Below are 21,301 nucleotides of genomic sequence, written 5' to 3' on the forward strand. Positions count from 1 at the left end.
AGCAGCAGCAGCAGCATGCGGGGACGCGCGGGATGGGCGTGTACGACCCGATGGAGCGCGTACGCGAGCAAGACGAGGGGCATGGTGGCAAGAAACGCGGGTTTTGGAGCGTGTTGTGCTGCTCGGCGTGAGGCGCCGAGCGGTGGACGATGTCGTGCGCGCTCGAGGCGCGCATGTGGATGATTCTCGTTTCATTGGTACGCTCATATCGTCTCTCGTCCGTGGTGATGAGACGGTCGAGCTGAGCACGCCCTTCACAGTAATATTGTCTTTTTTCTGCATTAGAACGATTGCACGGCAGGCTCGGACCCAACCACGAACTGGACGCCAGGATACATACGCACCTCCCTATTACCGTACTCTCCCTCCCGCCTAAGCTACCCACCCACCCATCGCTGCATCACGCATACACACGTCCACGACTCCTCCACCCAACGGCGCTATACTTGTTCACGTTCCTTCTCCTTTCTTTCTCGCTCAATCGCTCAGAGCCTGAAGCTTACGGGAATGATCGCGGTTCCCCGTCGGACACGCCCGGCGCACGTGGTACAACGAACAAGCTCCAATCGCACCTCTACTCCGTCATCCTTGCATGTCGATTGTTCATGAGAACCCTACGAATCTCCCGAAAACTCTCTCTCTGATCGCCCTTATCTTGTTTCCTCGTTGATAACCGTTAACGCCCTTCCCCCGCATGTATTATGTGTCAGGTCTGCAAGCAATACAGGAGTCCTGTTCATAGTCACTACTGCTAACGCAGGATGTCGGGAGGTCTCGTAAATTCACGCAGCATTAGTATAGGCCAACTGCAGCGTACGTCGAATCGTTGTCTGCGGTATTATATACACCGATTACCAAGACTATTGGGCACCATGGCTTAGTAGGCGCACCCACTCCTTGTTCCCGCTGTTTTCGCGATATAATAGGCCATGGCTTACACCTTTTTCAATGTACCGCGTGAGTCTACCCTTGAATGGGATGGGTTTCATACCCTGCAGTGCTAGGTTGATGGCAGTCATCGAGGCTCTACGCCCGGGTCGGCCCTTCAGCCATTGGACGAGTGGAAGGTAATCGGGAGGGATTGATACGATTAGAGCCGAAGAGTTCCACATGTCTGCAGGAGCTTTCGTGGTGGAAGCGGAAGCTGCTGAACTTGCGAAAGTCCTGATCGCCTGTGATTTCAAGTTGCGGCTCGCGGAAGGACTCGGGAACGAACCAGAGGACGGATCGCCATCGTTCGGGAGGCCCGCCATAGAGGAGGGTTCCGCTTGGGATGCGATGGGGCCAATTCTGGTGTTGAGTACCGAGTCACGAACGGCCAGCATGGAGTGTCCGCCATCACGAGTGATGCGGAGACGAGACCTAACGTGCAGATATCCTGGTCCAAGCGGAGCGATCTGCTTAAGCGGTCCGATCGCCTTATCGGGGCCGTCGATGCTTCCGTTCTGCATCTCGCGAACACTCAGCCCCGACGGAGCAAACAGCAGCGCTTCTCCTGTTTTGAGTGATGCAATCTGGTTGATGTTGAGTGATGAGGCGGTTTACCCAACCACGTTGGATGAGGATATCTCACCTTGGAAAACCAGGCGCTCGAATCCGTTGTTCTGGCTGCCACATGCTCGAGCAGATGCCTCAGCCACGTAGGCGAGGAGAACCGATGAGCAACGATGAAGGAACACAAGTCGAGGAACTTGCTCGGGACCACCGTCGGCTCCTGAGTAGAAATCACCACCCTGGTGGCTAGGTGCCGCTGCTGTCGTATGACAGACAGAAGCGATTCCGTCAGCCGGGATGATGACGTGTTTTCGGTCAGGTACTGGCTCAAGATCAACGTCCAATACTCAACAAGTCGGATAACAACTCACTTTATGGGCCTCGTCGAGTACTGCAAGGTGTTCTCGATAGTCAGTCATGATGGGACAACACAGATCACTGACATCTTACCGACAATCTTTCCCGATGCGCGAACGTCCGCTTCAATGAAAAGCCCCAGGATCATGTCAAAAAATCCGCATGCAGACCCGGCATCCATGAAAGGCGAGGACAGACTGGAAGCGCCAGAGCGTGTCAGGTTTGTGCATGAATGTGAAACTCGATCCTCACTCTACGATCACCAATTTTCCGGGACCAAAATGTGTCGAGACTCGGTTCGTGTCTGTTCCCCCCTCTAAGCAGGCATCCAGAAGACTCAAGCGAAGATTAAGCATCGACTTCTGGTCGGTACTGAACTTCTGTTCCTGTAAAGCACGGCGAAAACTGCTGTAGGAGAATACGTCCATCGAACGGATGTACGCCATGACGTATTCCATATAGAGCGGCATATCTGTGTTCGAGGACTCAGCCTTCATACAACGCTCAAATGACGGACTAAAACGTACGCGATTCACCATCAACCTTCATCATGCAAAGCAAGCGCTCGGCACTGATATCCCGGGCAGCGAAGTGCAGCGGTTGAACTTCAACTCCGGGTAGTCCTTTGTAGACCTCTCGCATACACCTGAGCGAGTTGGGCCTGGCAGCGTTCAATAAAGACACTTTTAACGCATAGACAGAAACCTACAGACACAGAACTGTTACGCGGGGCGGGACGGCATGCTCACCACGGCGGGGGTCTAGTGATGCCAGGTAGGCTGCCTCACATGGTTGAACGACGCCGCCACCAGCAGCCGTGTCAAAATGAAACCTAAACGAATGTGTCAGCCAACTTCGAGCGAGGACCTAAAGCGAAACTCACAACAAGCCGCTTAAGGGGGCCGGTAGTGTCCCTACACGGTCATCCTTGATCAAGCAACTCTCGAGCAATACACTTGTGCTGTGGCTCTTCCCAGAGCCCTGGCGAGTTGGATGTGTCAGCTGAGTCCTCTGAGTCGTCATCCCGAACCCGACTCACCTGTACACCGCATACTAGAGCACTGAATGGCGCGTTAGAGTTGACGAACACCTCCGAGGACTGGACTGTTGAGGCAAAGCCTGTTGCTTCCTGCTCCAGCACAAGTCCGTACAGCGCATGCTGCGGGAACGTAGCCTCCCCAGCAAGAGCCAGTGCTTCGCCAGTAAAGACAGGTGCTGTGATTGTAGCATGATCACGATGATGAGCATGATCATCGTGGTCAGGCTCCGATCGGACCTCAAGTAAAGCGGAATATCGAAGTGAAGGGGGCATATCGCGATTGGGTGGTCAGTTGGGTGAGGTATGAAGGGCGCACCGTGTTATATAAGACCGTCGATAGCTCACCGCAGTAGTGAAAGACACCGTGACGTGCATGAGGCACGAGAACTCGGGGGACAAAATGAAGAGAGGACATGCGCGGTTTCACCTCGAGGACTTCTCCCGCTCGAACTGTCCCATTACCAGGAACTCCTGCCATGTACGGTTTCACCTCGAGGATTCCTCCCGCTCGAACGGTCCCATCGTCATTGACTCTTGCCAATTCTGCGGTTCAAGTTCGTTTGAGCATGCAATGAGTTGAATTGGCCCCATTGCACGTAAAACCCTGACGCGCACGGATAGTTCAATCCGCACGCGTCCTCGTTACTACTGAGGCTATAAGGGAAGGAGCCTGATCCCAGTTGCAAGACAAGTGGAAGAGGGCAAGCAAGCGGACGTAAGAAAAGATGAACAAGCCACATTACGTCCAGGTCTGGATCCTGTGGCTGTCTGGACCCTGTGGCTGACTTGGTCTTCGCGACGACTCCAGCACAGGATAGTCATGATAGACCGGAGCCCCGGTGTTTCTAAATCATCGTTGCCCAGTTTGTGCACCCGTGCTACGTACCTGCCTGCAGTTCCGGTAAAATCGGTCTCGGCCCGCGATACATTACCGCGTCGTCGTTAGCCTCATCCAAGGGGACGGATATGTCTGACGCAATGACATTCGTCAAGGAGGCGGAAGCTAGCCAGGTATCTCGATAGTACAGGTGGACGAACATATAATCGACACGCCACCATGCAATGGGGACGATGGAAGCGGTAATAATCGGGCAGGGAGGAGAGATGAGCGAACGAGGGGGCGATCCGGGGAGAGAATTGATGCTGATGACTCTGGACGTACTTGTTACAGCCGGCGCGCGTCTGCGTCTAGTAAACACGCGGAAATGGAGGATGCGTTGGTAATTCCGAACCGGACTACCGGTACGAAGTGGAAGGGGGAACCCGGTCCCGTGATGACAGCGATAGGAGGTCGAGGGTATGTGAAGGCCAGGTGGGCGGATGCGCTCTGGGAGCGCGAGGAGAGACGGAGGAGGAAGGGAGGAGGATCAGAAGTTGGACCAGGAGACGATGTCCTGCCTGGAGGAGTAGCCGGACGTCTCGAGGTTGACGGTGACGCCGAGCGAGGTCGAGCGCACGGGGCGCTCGGCACGGAGACCCTTGACGGGCTTGACGAAGCACCACGCGGGGCAGGCACCTATTTCGGTCTCGCCCTTGGTGAAAGGAGAATCGCGGCCGATGACGCACCAACCTGAAAAGAGGACCGGCATGAGAAAAAAAAAGTGCATATATGCGCAGGATGGTGGTATGATATGGCACGAGCGGGGATTGGCATGCGCAAGGCATGTTTCTTGTAGCAGCGAAAAAAAAGAGGGAAAAAAAAGGCTTACCATCGTCGTGGGATTGGAGGATGGCGACCGACTCGCCGAGGGAGAGCACAAGCTCGTCGGGCAAGACGGGGCTGAACACTTGACGCACGCGGCGCTTGCCGGCCTGGGCGCTCGAGCTTGCCGACGCCGTGCTGGCGACCGACATCCTGTGGTTGCTGCCCGAGCCGATGCTCAGGTGCGAAGACCGGTTCCCGCGGCCGATGTTGAAGATCGACGAGCGCCACGAGCTGCGGTGGTCGGCCTCCTTGCCGGCCCCTTCGACGGTGATGGACGGGATCGAGAAGGCGAGGGAGTCACGCGAACTGGGTTGAGGAGAGGAGCTTGAGGAGGATGAGGCGGCCAGGGCAAAGGAGAAGGGCGAGAAGGGCTTGGGGAGCGCGCCGGCTGTGGCATAGTACTCGATGATCTCTTCGCGGTTCGCGTCCGGCCGGAGGGGCGCCTTGGCTGGCATGGGTACGTCCGAGGTGAGGTTTGCGCGGGAGAACTGGCTTCCTTGAATCGCTTGGACGTCACTGTATGTGCATATAGGCGTCAGCACGATGCAACCATGCGGAGATGAACGATGATAGAGTAAAATCCGGACTGGATGTTTCTATTTGCTCGAGGAGGGTCGCTCAGCGCGCGCAAGACCGTATGCTCACCCTGAAGGAATGTCCTGTTTCTCGCTGTCTGAGCCCTCTTTGACGAGCCCGCGGACGTTGAGGAAGGCGGCGCCGCGCGCATCTTCACGCTTGTTTTGTGCGCGCTTACGGAACGTGCGGATGCCGAGCCAGAGTGCGAGCGAGAACGCGACGACGGAAGCGACGCAGATTCCGGCGATGATGGTTGGGTTGGAGACCTTGGTGGCAGAGGCGGTCGAGGTGGGGGCGGAGGACGAGCGGAGGACGAGCGAGGGCATGATGGTTGGTCGTTCTCGTTCGAGTTACGCTCTGGCCTTTTGATAGTTCGTTTTTCTGCCCGTAACGTGTACGGGGCGAGGCAATGTGCGCCTGAGCGAGTGTGATGACGAACGAACGTGGAGGTGCCGTGCGGGCGTATATCAAAGGGACCGGCGAAAAAAACGGTGCGGTCGGTTCGTATCTTTCAAGCCAGCGCAAAAGCAGTCATGCGAGATCCTGGGATCGTTTGCCGAACAAAAGGAGGGGAAAAGACTCGGACAGGAACAGACGCAAGTGGCCGTCGTCGCTGTCGTCGTCGTCGGTGGCGAGAAAGATGGGTGGTACGGAGGGGATTGCATCCGTTCGTTCGTGATGCTCGTACGACGAACGGTTCCCACGAGGCGCTATCTGCGCGCACGACGGGGGGATGCTTCTCTGTCTGATCTAATCTTAGCCGCGTTCGCGTCGCGCGGCTTCTGCCGCTCATGGCTCAACTGTTCCGCCATAATTGAACCGTAGCCTCCGGTCAGTTCCTGTCGCATCTCTGTTCGCCCAACGCCAACGCCAGCGTCAGAAAACGCAAAGTGAGGACCTCGGATTGCGATGGCATATTCAAACTGGGCACACGAAAATGGAGAGCACTGGGAAGCCGGTCGGCAGAGTCGCGGAAAACTCATAGAGGGCCGTCGTCCTGGCAACACGGAGGCCGGCCCAAAAAGGCAAAAAAGCGACGGCGGAGGACGGGGGCTCGTCCGTTGACATCTCTGAGCGGGGAACATGAGCTTGTATTTGTCGACACACGAGCAAGCATGTAAATGTCAGCGTACTAGATATTTGTTTGGCCCCAAGCTAAACACCTTGCACGTTCAGCGCTCATGATTGACGGCCAGGGTCGAATCGCGGCTCCATCCAGACCTCAAAAACGCCCGAGTGCGGAGGACGGTCCGGGCTGCAGTACTTACAGGTAATGAAACTTGCATCCTCATCCGCGGACTTCGGGAATAGTTGCTAGGGATTGATGTACTTGCAACTGGTAGCAAGTGAGTAAGTACTCTAAAAGAAATCTCTTACCTGAAATGCGGGACGAGAAACATTGACGCCGTTCGTGAAACGGTCTGCCCGCACAGGTCTCCACAGGATCATGCTCAAGATCGCAAGGACAGCGCACAGATCCGGGATGCCACAATTGGCCCGAGCTGCATGTAATCGGAGCGCTCAGCAGTGATACGCCCGGCTGCAATCGCTCCTTTGGGTGAGATCAGAAAACGACCGGAAAGTGCCCGAGGACGACGAACATCTGTGGCTGAGGAAGTACCGTTTAAAATTATCGCTGTCCTCTTGCGCCCTTGCCACCCCTTTCGATATTTGTTCCTGCTGAGCGCGTCCACGCCCGAACGGTTCGGGAGTGCCATAACGTGGAGAAAAACCAGCATTCCGCTCTTCTCGAGAACACGAACGAGATAATTGCCAGGTAGGCATCAGGCTGAAGCTAAGGGAAGAGAATAAAAAGAGAGCGTTCGACGTTTGTGCGCGAGCGGTTCGGCAAGACCCTCGAGACCTGCGGGCGACGACTCAAACACGTACGCGTTCGATGTCTGGATTGCGGAACGGGGGCTAGCCTGAAGAGACGAATCGCAGCGGCACGAAAGATACATGATCTATCCGCCCACGTTCACGCAACCATATGGATAAGCTGGAGAACCATTTTCATGCCGTGTCCGTGAGCCCCAGTCTGAAAGACTACGCACAAAAGCTGATAGTAAGTTACATCAAAGCGCGGTCAGCCCAAAGTCAGCACACACAGGGAGCCTCAGGGAGCGCATGTCAAAAGATTCTCACGCCGTGCTCAGTCCATTTGTGATGCCGCACAGCGACGCGTTCACCCGCAGTTCCAGCCTCCTCGTTGTTCGTAAGCTCCTCATAGACGCCTTTGTAAGGTGCTGCTGGTATGCCTACGCGTTCAAGATGGCAAACGTAGCAATACGCGCTATGCCGCCGTCACGGTGCTGCGGGATGAGCGCGAACCGCTCAGCTATATAACGCGAAGAGTCTTCCAATCGGACTGGCATCGATATCCAAGCAGCGACACCGAAATATCCTTACCTCCCTTCGCACATCCTTCCCATAACCCGACAGCAGCAATGACGGCCATTTCCAAGGTCGCAATTGCAGGCGTAAGTTCATCTGCGTCTTCACGCTTGCCGCGACATGCATGATCTGACGTCCCATATCTTTCGTAGGCAACTGGTAACATCGGCCCGGCCGTCCTCGAGCAACTCCTCCTCGCCAAGTTCGACGTCACCGTCCTCTCGCGCTCCAACAACCCATCCGGCCTCCCCGCCGGCGTGACCGTCCACAAAGTCGACTACGAGTCCGTCGAATCCCTCACCGCCGCTCTCCAGGGCATCGACGCGGTCGTCTCCACCGTCGCCTCATCCGTCCTCGCCGTCCAGACCAAGATCGTCGACGCCGCCGTCGCCGCCGGCGTCCGGCGCTTCCTCCCTTCCGAGTTCGGCCACGACATGCGCCACCCGGCCGCTCGGGCCCTCTCCGTCTTCGCGCCCAAGGCCCGCGTCGAGGAGTACCTCCAGAAGGTCGCCGCCGAGACGAACCTCACCTACACCTTCGTCAGCACCGGGCCGTTCCTCGACTGGGGCCTCCACGCCGGCGTCCTGATCGGGTCCCTGAAGGAGCGCAAGGTCGAGATCTTCGACGGGGGTCGCCTGCCGTTCAGCACGACGACGCTCGCGACTATCGGCCGCGCCGTCGTGTCGGTGCTGCGCCACCCGGAGGAGACGAAGAACCGCACGGTCACGCTCCACGAGGCGGTCGTGAGCCAGAGCAAGCTGCTGGAGATCGCGAAGGAGCTGACCCCAGGAGAGGAGTGGACCGTCACGGAGAGAAAGTCGGCGGACTTGAAGGCGACGGCGGACGCGAAGATCGCGAAGGGCATCTTCGACATGGAGGTGATCGTGTCGCTGATAAAGTGGTCGATGTTTTCCGACGATTTCGAGAACGAGTTCAAGGACGTGGACAACGAGTTGCTCGGGATCAAGACGATATCCGACGAGGAATTGAAGGCCATTGTAAAGTCTGCTCTGTAACTATAGTCCTTAAATGGCCCTGTTGTTGTAACGTGTACGTATTGCCTGTATTCGCGATGAACTGAGTTATGCATTGAGTCAAGTCAAACATGATTAGTAAAGGACGCTCAAAAGGTTCAGGGCTAAGTTCTCAATCGGGAAGCCGCCGCTGTGCCGACATCCTGCCGAGGCGCGCCGCATTCAAAAAAGGCAATACCGCCGCGATTCGGACAGCATGAGTGCGCGGATACGCCGCCCGTCATCGTGTGCGATGACCACCACAGCCAATTCTCGGGTACCTGATCATCCTCCCTGTTGTGGCAGAAGGGGCGAAACTCCTTCCTTCTGCATTGCTCGCGGCATGCACCTCTAGCCCCGCTACCACGTGTCCGAGGAAGAGTGGGTTACGGCGACAATGATGGCATGCAGCGTGTGCCTCACTTATGTATGACCGGCACCCAGGATTATGAACCCCGTCTTTCGCTCTTCGTTCATCCCTTGCCCACCTTGGGCGATACATCTGGGCTAGCTAGGCTAGGCCACCTCTATGCGCAAGATCTCGAGGAGTACGGTGTGGAGCGTCGTCGGGGCATGGTTAGCGGGTAGCAGCTGGGCGGAACAGTGCCACCTGAGGGCTCCGAATGGACGCGAGGTGGTCGTCCCGTCGAAACCGATTTCAAGCTCTGCGGGCGCGAGTGCCAGTGCAACGGCAACCGGGACCGCGACAGGGACCGCAACCAGCCCAACAGTCAGCGAGACGCCCTTCAAGTACGGGACGGATACCATCAGGGGCGTGAATCTGTGCGTAGTGGGAGCTTATATGACCCCGCAAGGCCGCTCATACTAGCGACGATTTGATATAGAGGAGGATGGTTCGTGCTAGAACCGTGGATAACGCCTTCGATGTTCGAAAACACGGGCAACGACGACATCGTGGATGAGTTCACCTTCGGCCAGTTACAAGACGACGACGTTGCTTTGAAGGCTCTGCAGAACCATTGGGAGACGTGGATGACCGAAGAAGACTTTGCGAACATGTCCGCGGCTGGGCTGAACCACGTCCGGTATGTCTTTGTCTCTTGGCGATCATCGATCCCGCCGTACTCAGGGGATATATGCGCCCAGGTTACCGGTCGGGTACTGGTCGGTCCCTCTGACATCGTCAGATACGAATTTCACGACGTCCGTCTCACCCTATACCCCTGGCGCATGGCCATACATCCTGCAAGCCCTCAACTGGGCAAAAGCACACAACATTCACGGTAACGTCCTCTCGCCTGTCGCGCCCTCCCTCGCGCTCACGCGACCGCAGTAATCCTGGATCTCCACGGCGCCCCGGGCAGCCAGAACGGGTACGATAACTCGGGCCAGCGCACGAGCAACCCGCAATGGGCCAACGCCTCTACGACGAACGTCGCTCGAACGCTCGATATACTCCGTTTCATGGTCAAGAACGTCGGAGGGTGAGTCCCCCCCCCCACTCGGTCGCTTCCGACTCGGAGTCTACATCGGTTGCAGCATGGTCGACGTTATCGAGCTCCTGAACGAAGCCGCCGGGTTCACGAGCAGCCAGTTCGCGGAGACGGTCCGCCAGTTCTGGCAAGACGGCTATGACGTCGTGCGAGAAGCCGCAGGAGGCGGTATCAAGGTCATGATCGGAGACGCTTTCTTGGGCGTAGATGTAAGTTGCGGGCCTCCACGTAGCCCGACTGTCGGGGGCTGATTGCTCTCGATGCAGAGTTGGGAGGGCTTCCTCACCTATCCGTCCGCGGAGGGCGTCATCATGGACAACCACGAGTACCAGATCTTCAGCGTCGAGGAGCTCTCCCGGTCCGAAGACGAGCACATCGCGTTTGCGTGCAACACGACGCTGCCCACCCTCAAGGTGTTCGCCGCCTCGAATATCTACACCATCATCGGCGAGTGGAGCAACGCCCCGACGGACTGCGCAAAGTGGCTGAACGGACGCGGCGTCGGCGCGAGGTGGGACGGGACGTGGTTTGACGCGAATACCCCGCTCGGGAACTGCACGGGCTGGACGGGGGACATGAGCACCTTCAGCGACGACTACAAGACCTTCCTGCGCAAGTGAGCATGTTTCACCCTGTCGTAATGGGGAGGGGGGCCTTGACTCTCTCGCTCACGCCTCGAAAGGTATTGGGAAGCGCAGGTGGCGATTGGGGAGGCGATACAAGGTTGGATCTTCTGGACGTGGAAGGTGCCTAAGCTTCTGTTCCTTTTCGCTCGCGCGCCGGAGCTGACGGCGTAACAGGCCGAGAACGCGGATGAATGGAGCTATCAGAAGGGGCTCGAAGGCGGATGGATCCCCCAGGATCCGACGGATCGATTGTACCCAGACATTTGCGGATGATGAAACGGTCGGTCCTCAGTAATACATCACATTTTTGGTTTGTATCGTAGAGAACATTCGTAACATGAGATATTAGGCAGGCTCGTGCTTAGGTTTCCTGGCTATTTGTGGTGGGTAGGTAGGTATATTTCCGGCGCGGTCCCAATAGCGGAACAACCGGTTGCCGCACCGCACGCCAGTACGTGCGGCTTGGCGCACACAGTGCATCCACGGTTCCCGTGAGCTGCATAACAGCCGACACACCGCTTCAGCACTGGCGCAAATAACTAGGTACATGTATGTGCTACTATGCGCAATCCATTACCTAGCGGCCGCCCACTTCAGCCGTCGAGAGTCAATACCGGGAGTTCCGATAGTGCACTAAAAACCCGCCCACCCCTCAGCAAAAAAAAACCCAGTAGGGAAAAACAAAATTGGGGTGGGGGGGAAAGCATCACACCGAACTGCCCAGCAAGACGTACAACGAACGGCACACTCGGGCAAAGAGCACGGAGCTTTCGGAATCAGGAAAAGTGTCAACATCGGAGGGCAAACGTATGCAGGAAAACATCGTCGCGCGAGGACAGCCGAGGTGACGACAGCAGAGGTGAATCCCGGTGTCGCGCGCAGTCGCGTCAAACATCGGAGCGCAAACACACACAGGGAGACATTGTCGCGCGAGGATAGCAGAGGTGTTTGCGTTGTGTGCGCAGAAGTGGAGGTACCTGAGCCGGCGCGGAGCGGACTTCCGCGAGACGCGACGACTCATGACGTCGGGATCGTCGGTCGCGTTTGCCCACCGCGCCGACTTCGACTTCGACATGGCTGCCTTTCCTTCTCAGCTCAGAGTCAGCTTCCAGACTCGAAATGTCACTTCCAATCCTGGAGCGGACCACCTCTGTCAGCTCAGTTCAGCTCTCTTGCGACTCTCGACAACTCTCGGCTCTTCCGGCACGACCCACGACGTTTCTGGGCACGCATCCCGCATTAAACCACAAACACAGGATCCACCGGCGAGCTCGTCGTCAGCGGGGCTAGCATCTGAAGGCTTAGAATATCTCGTGAATCCTACGCCGTCTCACGCTTCATGACGGCCCGAAAGGTTGCTGGTGCAGGATCTGCTGGGGGGAGCGCGGAGTCCCCGAAACCTCGGCCGATAATCGTACCTGGCGCCTGCTCGGGCTGACCGCCTGAGTTTCTGGCGCTCACCAAATGCGTGCCCGCGAGTCGGACTAACTTGTTGACAGGTGCACGGGAGCCCGGACGATCCTGCCATATCGACCGTCCGAGGCAACTCCTTATTAGCGGCGCAACGCAGGTCTCGAGTTAACTCTGGCAAGCCTCGCGACTTAGCCTAGCTGCTCACGACGAGAGTAATGTATATACGAGCTTCATGCTTACAGCCGAAAACGGCTCGTGCAAGATAGGAGCCATGCTTCTGTGCATGCTCTCCCGTATGAATAACTAGGTCCAATGGCAATGCACGCACAACAGCCTACCGCACTGCCGCCATGCATTGTACAAAGGTGATACACGTGCGAACAGCCATTCTTGCGGCTTTGACCCAGACGGGCCTCTCGGCGCTAATCGCGATAGAAGCTATCGAGGACATCAACGAGGTGCATCCGTGGCCGACCCTTTGCCCCAACGCTTCCTCACCTGCATCCAGAGCGACGTTACATGGAGGACATTTCAGCGCCTCATACCGTGGATTTGCAGGAGCAGATAGACTTGTTAGACAACGTGAGTGGTTGATCGCATGGACCACAAAGGAGCAAAACGAGGAACTCAACGTGCTCTCTAGGGCCTCGACCGGATACGTCAAACGGACGGTACGTTTCGAAGGTCCCTGCGCACGCTGAGAGAACTGTGCGGGGAAAGCGGGCTCGTACCCACCAGGTACAGGTTGTCGGGACTGGCCAGGGTTGGGACCGATCCACCTTGCGCTGGCGGATTCGCCGACGTATACCGGGGGACCTACAACGGCACGATTGTGGCTCTGAAGTTCATGCGACTGCACGTCAGGGATGGGAAATCGTTCATGAAGGTGCGTGACCTACGATGCCAGACCAAACCGTCCGCTCGGTCAACTCGGCGACTACGATCAGGTGTTTTGCAGGGAGGCTGTCGTCTGGAAACGACTGAATCACCCACATATCGTCCCCTTCATCGGCATCGATCCGTCGTACCACGCGTGTATCGTGTCGGAATGGATGGAGCATGGCGATGTCATGTCGTATCTTGAAAGCCACCCGCGTGCAAATCGCGTTCAACTGGTGAGCGTCGCGTTCTGATGCGCACCGTGTCAACCTCACGGGGCCACATCAGATCACGGACATTGCTCGTGGCTTGGAGTACATGCATGCCAGCGGTCTCGTCCACGGGGATCTCAAAAGCGTGAGTGGGTATCCTCCTGAACGGTCAATCCATATTCAGTCATCGGGACGCAGCGCAATGTCCTCGTTGACAGCCTTGGGCATGCGCGTCTCAGTGACTTTGGTCTCGCTACGACGGTACTTGGTACCGCCACTCTGGCGCCGACTGCTGGGTCGTCAGCAAATTGGGGCTCGTTTCATTACATGCCCCCCTGAGTTGTTCGATCCGATGGTACAGGATAAGAGCTTGACGTGGAAGTCTGACGTGTATGCATTTGGGATGACCGCATGGGAGGTGAGTGCAAGTTCGACGTCGCCGAACCACGTAAACCGATCCGACTTGCAGATCTTTGATGGGAGGCATCCTTTTTTCCATGTTGCAAACATGTTCTTGGTCATTCGTGAGGTTCTCGACGGTGTACGACCAACACGTCCTCTGCATGCAGGCCTGGACGATTTCATATGGAGTAATGTCATCAGCTCCTGCTGGGTAGCAAATCCGTCTGAGCGACCTCGGATTTCGGAAGTACTAGATCGGCTTCAATGGTATGAAACCGCTGAATGGTTGATTGCGAAGCTGCTGGATGAAGGCCTTGCGGAGGTGGATCGACAAGGTCTCGACGAGATGCTGTCTACAGGTTGGCCGGCGCGTCATCATGTTCCCACAAGCTCTGTACTGAACTCGCACAGAGATAGGCAGGGCTGCTATATTCACTATCGCTGATTCAAGCACGCTTTCTGAGTCTTTTGAAGCCATGCTAGGCGAATCAACAGACTCAGACTTGCGCGAGACACGAGCGATCGATACGATATTGGTCCTCGGCACAATGTCGTCGTTCCTGCCAGGCGTGAACTTGAAGCGATATCCCAGACACATGATGGACAAACTTGTGCCTCACGTTGACAAGAGACGACCGGGGATCCAGCAGGCGATGGCGAGGATGACACGCTATTGCGGTGGTACGCGGTATTTGGATGCGTTGTGCGCGTTGTATTGACTCCATCATCATGGCTAGCGCTGCAGCGTACGATGCAAGGTCATTCCAATTATGTATTCTCTGTTTCCTTCTCTCCGGATGGCTCGCAAATCGCCTCGGGCTCAGGGGACCACACATGCCGGATTTGGAACGCGGAAACCGGGAAGGAAGTCGGCGAGCCTTTACGGGGGCACACGGACGAGGTCAGATCGGTGTCGTTTTCCCCCGATGGAAAGCGCCTTGCCTCTGGCTCATTGGACCGCACCGTGCGACTGTGGGACGTGGAGACAGGGCTGCAGATCAGGCAGCCGCTCGAAGGGCATACGGACTGGGTTGCGTGTGTCGCATTCTCACCCGACGGCCACCGCATCGTCTCGGGCTCAGGCGACGCGACGCTCCGACTCTGGGACGCGCAGACGGGACAGGCCATCGGCGAGCCTTTCCGGGGTCACTCTGACTGGGTTCGGAGCGTCGCATTTTCACCGGATGGGAAGCACATCGCCTCAGGATCCAGCGACCACACGATTCGACTCTGGGACGCCGAGACAGGTGAGCCAGTCGGGGACCCGCTGCGAGGCCGCGATAGCTACGTTGTGTCAGTCGCATATTCCCCCGATGGTGCGCGCATCGTCTCGGGCTCCGACAACAAGACGGTCCGGATCTGGGACGCTCAGACAAGGCAGACGGTGGTGGGGCCGCTGCAAGGGCACAAAGACGCGGTCCGCTCGGTGGCGTTCTCGCGGGATGGCAAGCACGTCGTCTCCGGCTCCTACGACGGCACGATGCGGATATGGGACGCGCAGACGGGACAGACCGTGGCAGGGCCTTGGGAAGCCCAGGGTGGCCGCTGGGGGGCTTGCTCCGTTGCGTTCTCGCCCGATGGCAAGCGCCTCGTCTCGGGGGGTTATGACAACGTGGTGAAGATATGGGACGCAGAGGTTGATTAGGCCAGCGTGGTGCGTCGGGATGGGATCGTTTCGAGGTGCGTATCCGCTTTCGTCGTGCATGGACCTCCCTGACGAGTCAAAATGGTAGTTGACGGCGTCGATTCGCGTCAACCGGCTAGAAGCGCATGAGGTGGAGATTACCCGCGAAACATCATCCATACAGCGATGATATTATCTTGGAAATTGTCAACGGCTTGAAAGGCGCACCAGAGACCGTTCACGCGACTCAGTGGCCGCCGTGTTTCCATACCCAGATCTTCCAAGGTGCGGCACGTACCGTACGCCGTGTATATTTGCAGCGCTTCCCCGTTCTCGTCGACGCAGTGCCCTTATGTATCATGCGCCACGGAAAGAGTGGTCGATTGGGAGGCGACATCATAACATCCATGCAACAACGAAATACAGCGGGGGGCGAATAATTAGGGTGTTCAGGGGAAAAGAATGACCACGTCGTCGCACATCGAAGTTCCTTCTATCCATAGAGAAAGGGCGTCCGAGCGCAGGCGATTTGACAGCTTTTGGTGCGACAATATCGAGCGAGGAGGAGGCGTATTGGAGAGGCCTAGCGCGGACGTGGTTGGCATCAGCAGCAACCGTCGAATGGCGCCTCCTTGGTCACCTTCGTTTCATGGACTGTGGACTTGAGCATGGGTCCTCGTGGGCCTGGCAGACAGTCACAGGTACATATTCAAAACATACGTTTCACTAAGGAAAGAGTCCCCACCTTCGAATTCGCTTGCATTGCCATTAGTTCGGCGGACTTGAACCGGGGAGTTTGAGAGTGCATAGCCACGACATGACCTAATAAGGAGGTGACACTGTTCCTTGTCAACGGCCTCTCTTGCTGCTGCGACTCTCTGACTCCAAAGCTTTGTGACGTGCACCCGAGCTCCAAGGATTTAAACTCTGGATACGTGACACAGAGGCTACTAGCTGCGAAGCAATGTGTCAATAATAACGGAGCCCTTCCTGGTCGCTGGAGCTGTGTAATCACTTCGCCGCTACGCACGGGGCAATCCGCTGCGCTATGCACGATGGAGCCGTCGCCTATACCCGCCGAGCGGGTGCCGCTCTTGGAATGGATATGTGCCCGAAAACTGGTGTGACATCTGGGGTCAACCCCAGTTCTCGCTGACACCTGGCAATCACCCCCGGATGTGTCTGCTCGTATATCATGGTCTCTCGAAGACCATCGTTTGGTCCTCGGACACGCCCGTGTGTTGACCGCCTTGCCGAAGAATGACCAAGAACAGGATCTTGCGCTGCCGGGTGCATCGGCATGTATGTCGGCAGCGTGGCCGCCTTCAACCTATTCGATGTTTGTGCTCGGCCTACGATCAGTTGACCTCGACCATTGGATTTGCCGTCGCTGTTAGATCGCGGCTGCGGCTCTACATGCAGGATTTGCAAATGAGAAGGTGATGTAGACAATGCGGTCACTCACAACCCGAGGTCTCGAGGTCCTTAGAGGCTGCAATAAGTCCGCATACGGACATCTATTCACTGTCCCAATCCTACCACTCCGCGGACAGCAGGACTACGGCAAGTGCATCGCAATTTTATTCTTCGCTGCCGCGCACCGCCGCGCACGGCAATACCACGACGAAGCGTCAAATCCGAGTACGCGTAAGTGATCTCACCCACGTTTGCGTGGTGCCGCGTGCGTAGTGGGAAGTTCAACTCTCGAAGCGCTTTCGAATCTGCGCAGCCATGGGCGCTTTTAGGCGGTGCTGATGCCGTCTAGGGTACCCTGGTCGTCCTGACGTCATCTTTGTTCATAGTGATCTTTGGTTCTCCCTGGCTCTTTGGCGATATCAACTGACAGACTCTCATGGGACTATATACTACGATGCACCCGCGGTACAATGGAGATTTTTAAGACAGCCATACCGATCATGGGGTCCACGACGCTCTCGGAGTCGAAAGGTCAATAACTGCGCATGCGCCGGTCTTTAGCGAGGATCATAAAGTTGATCGAAGTGGATGTGCGTCCGTGTTACGGCCAGCGATTCTCCGTGCACCGCGGCCTGGAACAGCCTTCAACAGTGCTAGCGCCTTAGTCGTGTTGGATCGGGAGTACAAGTCATTCGGCAGGTTTGAACGTGCAACGGAAACAGGCTACGGATTAGGAATTGAAGCGAAATGGCACCACGGAATCGCATTGAACGCCACGCAAGTGATCTGGGGTTCCGCACATTTTCAACTTCCTGTGTACGTCCTCGACGGCCTCTCCGTGCCCGGCGTGGAATAATACGCGCAGCTGACGATGTTGCTAGATGCTGGCAGATGCATGACCTCATGCCGCTCGCCGACGGGTCGGACCTCTATACAGTTGTGTAGATCACTGCGTGTGTACTGTTCGTGCCTCCTCTCCTGTTGGAACAACGCTGCTGACGGAGCCTGCGGAATGGAATTCGTCCTCGAACGAACGAGGGTCGCCACAGCATTTGAAAAACCGAATCTCACCAGGTATAAGAGAGCTGGATGCTCGAATAGGTTTCTTCAGCGAACGACGCAACCTCATCCAAGTACAATCTCAATACACCCTCGCATCTGAATCGATACAATGTTCGCTCTCTCTGTTGCTGCAGTCGTCGCTGCCGTTGCCGGCTATGCCGCCGCCCAGGAGTCTCATCAGATCTCCGTAAGTCGCGTCAGAACTGCTGCCTCTCTTGCTGACCTCTCCCGCAGATGACCAACAACTGCGGCTCCGGCAACCCTGTTTTTATTGACGAGGCGAATGCCACCCCTCAAGGCCCGACCACCATCCAAGGGCAAGTACTCGGCGGGATCGCCTGGATTGACGGCTTTGCCGGTGCCGACTGCCAGAACTCGGGCGTGAACTGCGGCGCCGTCGAGTTCACGCTCCGTAATGACGCTCCCAACCAGAACGCGGCCGACTTCACGCTCGAGCCCCAGCCCGAGAACGGCAACCACCAGTTGTGAGTGTGATCCGCTTTCACTCCTCGCTTCGTCGAAGCTGACTTTGAAAATGTTCCTAGCACGTACCCGATGTCGTTCAGCTACATTGGCGGCGGTGCGTGCGCCGGCATCAGCGACAACTGCCCGTCTGCGAGCGCTTGTCCCGATGCTTTCACGGACCCCACCAACGGCACTCCTCTGCAATGCGTGGGCACCAATGCTGGGGTTAATATCTCTCTTATGTCCGTCCTCCAACACGACCGTACTGACTATCAACATGATACAGATTCAAATCACCTTCTGCTAAATGCGCGTAGCTGTGCACAGCTGATGTCCAACATGTTCTTGAGCAACTGTCTCCTGCGCTCTTGTACATTAGTTATAATGATGAAAATTGATGATTTCTTAAATCAGAGCCGCCCTACGTGCGGGCGTCCTTCAGCTTTGCCTTCAAGTGTGCTTCAACTGTACAAGTGTGGCAATGCTTATCGCCGGACCCGATGGCCTTCATTAATTGCCAACCATCATGATAATGTCTGCCCCATCCAACGTAACCGCCATGAACTTCGCGGCTTCGCTATGGTTGGTATATGATGGGTGCTGAGCAACGCCGGTGCGTGGGTGAGAATCCGGACTGATCATATGCATGGCAATGTATGTATATACGCTTCAACGCCTTGTCGCTGCGTGCAAGTCCCACGACTGAGTACGTGATCACGGGCTCCCTGCGAACGTGCGTGAAGATCGTCTGAGAGACACATGTTGGTACATTGAGACTCGCGATGTCGAGGCGAAAAGACGTATGGTTACTACAAACAGCTTGCAAGGAACTCCACCGCTTTACCGACTGCATCCTCTGCCGCAGGCGCCTCGACGCCGAAGTTGTCCTTGCTGAGCAGTCCGTGCTCCGCGTCCGGTACAGGGATCAGCTCGTTCTTGATCCCCGCTTCGTCTAGCAGCGCCTTCAACGTCTCGCTGTGGGCGAGCGGTACCGCGGTGTCCGCCATTCCATGTACTGAGACGACGGGAGGGAGCTCGCGGACGAACAGCAACGGGAACAGAGGACGGATTTCGTCGTCCAGCGCGTGAGCCCGCGCGTCTTTTGTAGGCAGCGCTCCTAGAGTTTTGCTGAGCCCCGGGCGATTGGTGAGGTAGTCTGGGATGACACCCTCTTGAATGACATATATCATCGTCATGTGCCGCCCATCGGCGCACTCGTACGTGGGCGCCCGCATGGGCGAGCCCGAAGACGGTGGCGGGTGAAGAAGCTTGTCGAGGTCGAAGGATTTGTTGAGGCCGCCGAAGAAAGGCACACCGTCAGGGTGCGGGTGCACATAATGATCGTCAAGGAGGTCGCTCAACCCGAACATGTTCAGCACAGCTTTGGGCTTGAGGGATGCCTGAAGAGCATACTGAAGCGCCATGTAGCCACCCGCGGAGGCGCCCGCAGTAAATATAGAGTTGGAGGGGACGAGGCCGGAAGGAAGGGAGTTGCGGAAGGCGTCGGAGCTGAGGAAGGATGAAAGCGCGCGAATGTCGGCGAGGATATCATGCCCGTTGAAGGGCAGCAGGAGGCGATAGTCCGCGGTAATAAAGATCCACTTGCGCTTGAGTGCGGCGTCTAGCAGAGTATTTTCGGTCCTCCATAAGATTTCAAGTAATAGCAAGCGGGACTTACCACACAGCGAGAATGGAAACAAGTCATCGTCGCGCGATCCGCAGTACAGACCGCCGCCGTGGAACCAGATGAGGATGGGTGCGGAGCCATTCGCGTCTGGGGCATACAAGTCCAGTTTGACGTCAATACCGCCGACGTGCGAGTATATGAGGGTTTTCGGGGAAGAAGACATGGCCGCTCTGCAAGGATCTGGATGGTTCAGCTGAATCGACTGATCCAAAGGCTGGCGATGTCGATCCACGGGTCGCTCTCTTCATATCGTAGTCGATTGCTTTCGGCGTATCCTTATTTCGTATGCGTATGCTGATAAAGCATGGGAGTCAGCGGGACGTCAGGCTTATCGACGGTTGAATCAGCGTGACGACTTGCCACAAGGTTCAGTGCCACCTTTGGATGGAGATGGCGAGACTAAAATATTTGATCCTGGTTGTGGGCACCGAAAAGGAGAAGAGATCCTAGAAAAGGTGAGTAAGAACCATCGAAGAGGAACAAATGTGTACGACGATATGTACGCGAGTAATACTGCTTACGTAGGTGAGTTGTCAGGTAACCGGGGGGACGTTCCTGATCATGTGACATTTTTTGCAGTGTTCACTGCCTTCTTGGTATTACTTACGCTCGTCAAGCGAGGACTTGGCCGGCGCTGCAAGCGTGGCCGTTTTCTAATTTATTCTCCCGCGACAGCACACAGAATCAGTCGATATCATACATCAGCTCGGTCGACATGTATCACTCTCTTCGTCCATATGCTCTGCGCTATCCAGTGGGTCAAGCTTGTGCGCGTGTCGTACAAGGCGCCAGGTATAAAGCCCCGATCGTGATATATGCTTCTTCACAGCATGTTGAAGCTGATGCTCCCCTTCCACGACTGCGATCTCTGTGAATTGCGTTCGGTGGGTCAAAAGGTAGACCCGATATTAGGGTCAGTCAGCTGCTTCCGAGATTTCGCCGGTCCACCTGAAGCGATCGCATACCGGTGCTCGGACGATATCGATTGGCTGTGCACCGCCTAACGCCCTCGGGCGCGTGATGTCGTCGCGTATCTCCTCGGGCAGTATGATTTGAAGCAAATGTCGAAGTACCCTCCGAGAACACTCAACTATCCTTGCCATCCTCTTGTTGCGCCTACGATGCACAAGCGTGAACATCAGCAAAACAGTCTCACACAGGACAACTATGAATGCTTGTGGGAAGGATTGACGAACAGTATCTGGAAACTGATGTAGGATGCTATATTGGGACACCTGAGGTTTCTCAAGCCGCAACAATGGCATTAACACTGGCATTCACTAGATTCTCATCGACATAGTCATAGCACCGTGCGGTAGGTTTGCTCGTCTCATATAATTTTGCACCAGGCAAAGAATACCGAGGTGCCACATGCAATCACATAGCGAAGATCACATTTACGATTTTCATTTGTGCATAGGCCCGCGATATTCCCAGATCAAGTGCTGGATCATGTTCGATCTCAAAATTAGCCCCAAGCTTG

The 21,301-nt window shown here is 56.3% G+C and overlaps 8 protein-coding genes across 8 annotated transcripts; 5 read left to right on the forward strand and 3 right to left on the reverse strand.

Moving 5' to 3' along the window:
- Window positions 1-1,026: 1,026 nt before the first annotated feature.
- On the reverse strand, window positions 1,027-3,930 carry PUNSTDRAFT_138025 (uncharacterized protein; the record flags this gene model as incomplete). Its single annotated transcript, XM_007387686.1, has 11 exons — window positions 1,027-1,172; window positions 1,217-1,514; window positions 1,574-1,816; window positions 1,866-1,885; window positions 1,945-2,048; window positions 2,104-2,323; window positions 2,379-2,512; window positions 2,561-2,683; window positions 2,735-2,832; window positions 2,891-3,066; window positions 3,777-3,930. The coding sequence occupies 11 exons, from the start codon at window positions 3,928-3,930 to the stop codon at window positions 1,027-1,029; spliced, it is 1,716 nt and encodes a 571-aa protein (XP_007387748.1).
- An 80-nt stretch (window positions 3,931-4,010) lies between these two features.
- Window positions 4,011-5,594, reverse strand: PUNSTDRAFT_128082 (uncharacterized protein). Its single transcript, XM_007387687.1, has 3 exons — window positions 5,241-5,594; window positions 4,600-5,111; window positions 4,011-4,460 (listed from the first exon to the last, which is right to left on the reverse strand). The coding sequence occupies exons 1-3, from the start codon at window positions 5,495-5,497 to the stop codon at window positions 4,258-4,260; spliced, it is 972 nt and encodes a 323-aa protein (XP_007387749.1). The 5' UTR covers window positions 5,498-5,594; the 3' UTR covers window positions 4,011-4,257.
- Window positions 5,595-7,717: 2,123 nt separating this feature from the next.
- PUNSTDRAFT_75737 (NAD(P)-binding protein) lies at window positions 7,718-8,581 on the forward strand (the record flags this gene model as incomplete). Its single annotated transcript, XM_007387688.1, has 1 exon — window positions 7,718-8,581. A coding segment is annotated over one exon (864 nt), but the record flags the coding sequence as incomplete, so codon positions are not given.
- A 386-nt stretch (window positions 8,582-8,967) lies between these two features.
- On the forward strand, window positions 8,968-10,995 carry PUNSTDRAFT_107664 (glycoside hydrolase family 5 protein). The gene is made up of 8 exons (XM_007387689.1): window positions 8,968-9,361; window positions 9,424-9,624; window positions 9,686-9,822; window positions 9,873-10,023; window positions 10,079-10,241; window positions 10,299-10,648; window positions 10,715-10,778; window positions 10,833-10,995. Exons 1-8 carry the CDS (start codon window positions 9,108-9,110, stop codon window positions 10,929-10,931), a joined length of 1,419 nt encoding a protein of 472 aa, XP_007387751.1. The 5' UTR covers window positions 8,968-9,107; the 3' UTR covers window positions 10,932-10,995.
- Window positions 10,996-12,762: 1,767 nt separating this feature from the next.
- PUNSTDRAFT_25059 (kinase-like protein) lies at window positions 12,763-13,417 on the forward strand (the record flags this gene model as incomplete). The annotated part of the gene is made up of 4 exons (XM_007387690.1): window positions 12,763-12,957; window positions 13,019-13,186; window positions 13,239-13,307; window positions 13,361-13,417. Coding segments are annotated over 4 exons (489 nt in total), but the record flags the coding sequence as incomplete, so codon positions are not given.
- Window positions 13,418-14,282: 865 nt separating this feature from the next.
- Window positions 14,283-15,080, forward strand: PUNSTDRAFT_16685 (WD40 repeat-like protein; the record flags this gene model as incomplete). The annotated part of the gene is made up of 1 exon (XM_007387691.1): window positions 14,283-15,080. A coding segment is annotated over one exon (798 nt), but the record flags the coding sequence as incomplete, so codon positions are not given.
- A 2,645-nt stretch (window positions 15,081-17,725) lies between these two features.
- On the forward strand, window positions 17,726-18,470 carry PUNSTDRAFT_128085 (uncharacterized protein). Its single transcript, XM_007387692.1, has 4 exons — window positions 17,726-17,853; window positions 17,901-18,151; window positions 18,212-18,356; window positions 18,418-18,470. Exons 1-4 carry the CDS (start codon window positions 17,776-17,778, stop codon window positions 18,436-18,438), a joined length of 495 nt encoding a protein of 164 aa, XP_007387754.1. The 5' UTR covers window positions 17,726-17,775; the 3' UTR covers window positions 18,439-18,470.
- A 284-nt stretch (window positions 18,471-18,754) lies between these two features.
- PUNSTDRAFT_107669 (alpha/beta-hydrolase) lies at window positions 18,755-20,034 on the reverse strand. The gene is made up of 2 exons (XM_007387693.1): window positions 19,810-20,034; window positions 18,755-19,752 (listed from the first exon to the last, which is right to left on the reverse strand). Exons 1-2 carry the CDS (start codon window positions 19,979-19,981, stop codon window positions 18,941-18,943), a joined length of 984 nt encoding a protein of 327 aa, XP_007387755.1. The 5' UTR covers window positions 19,982-20,034; the 3' UTR covers window positions 18,755-18,940.
- Window positions 20,035-21,301: the final 1,267 nt, after the last annotated feature.

This window comes from Punctularia strigosozonata (genome assembly GCF_000264995.1).
Source record: "Punctularia strigosozonata HHB-11173 SS5 unplaced genomic scaffold PUNSTscaffold_15, whole genome shotgun sequence".
NCBI classification, from domain to species: domain Eukaryota; kingdom Fungi; phylum Basidiomycota; class Agaricomycetes; order Corticiales; family Punctulariaceae; genus Punctularia; species Punctularia strigosozonata.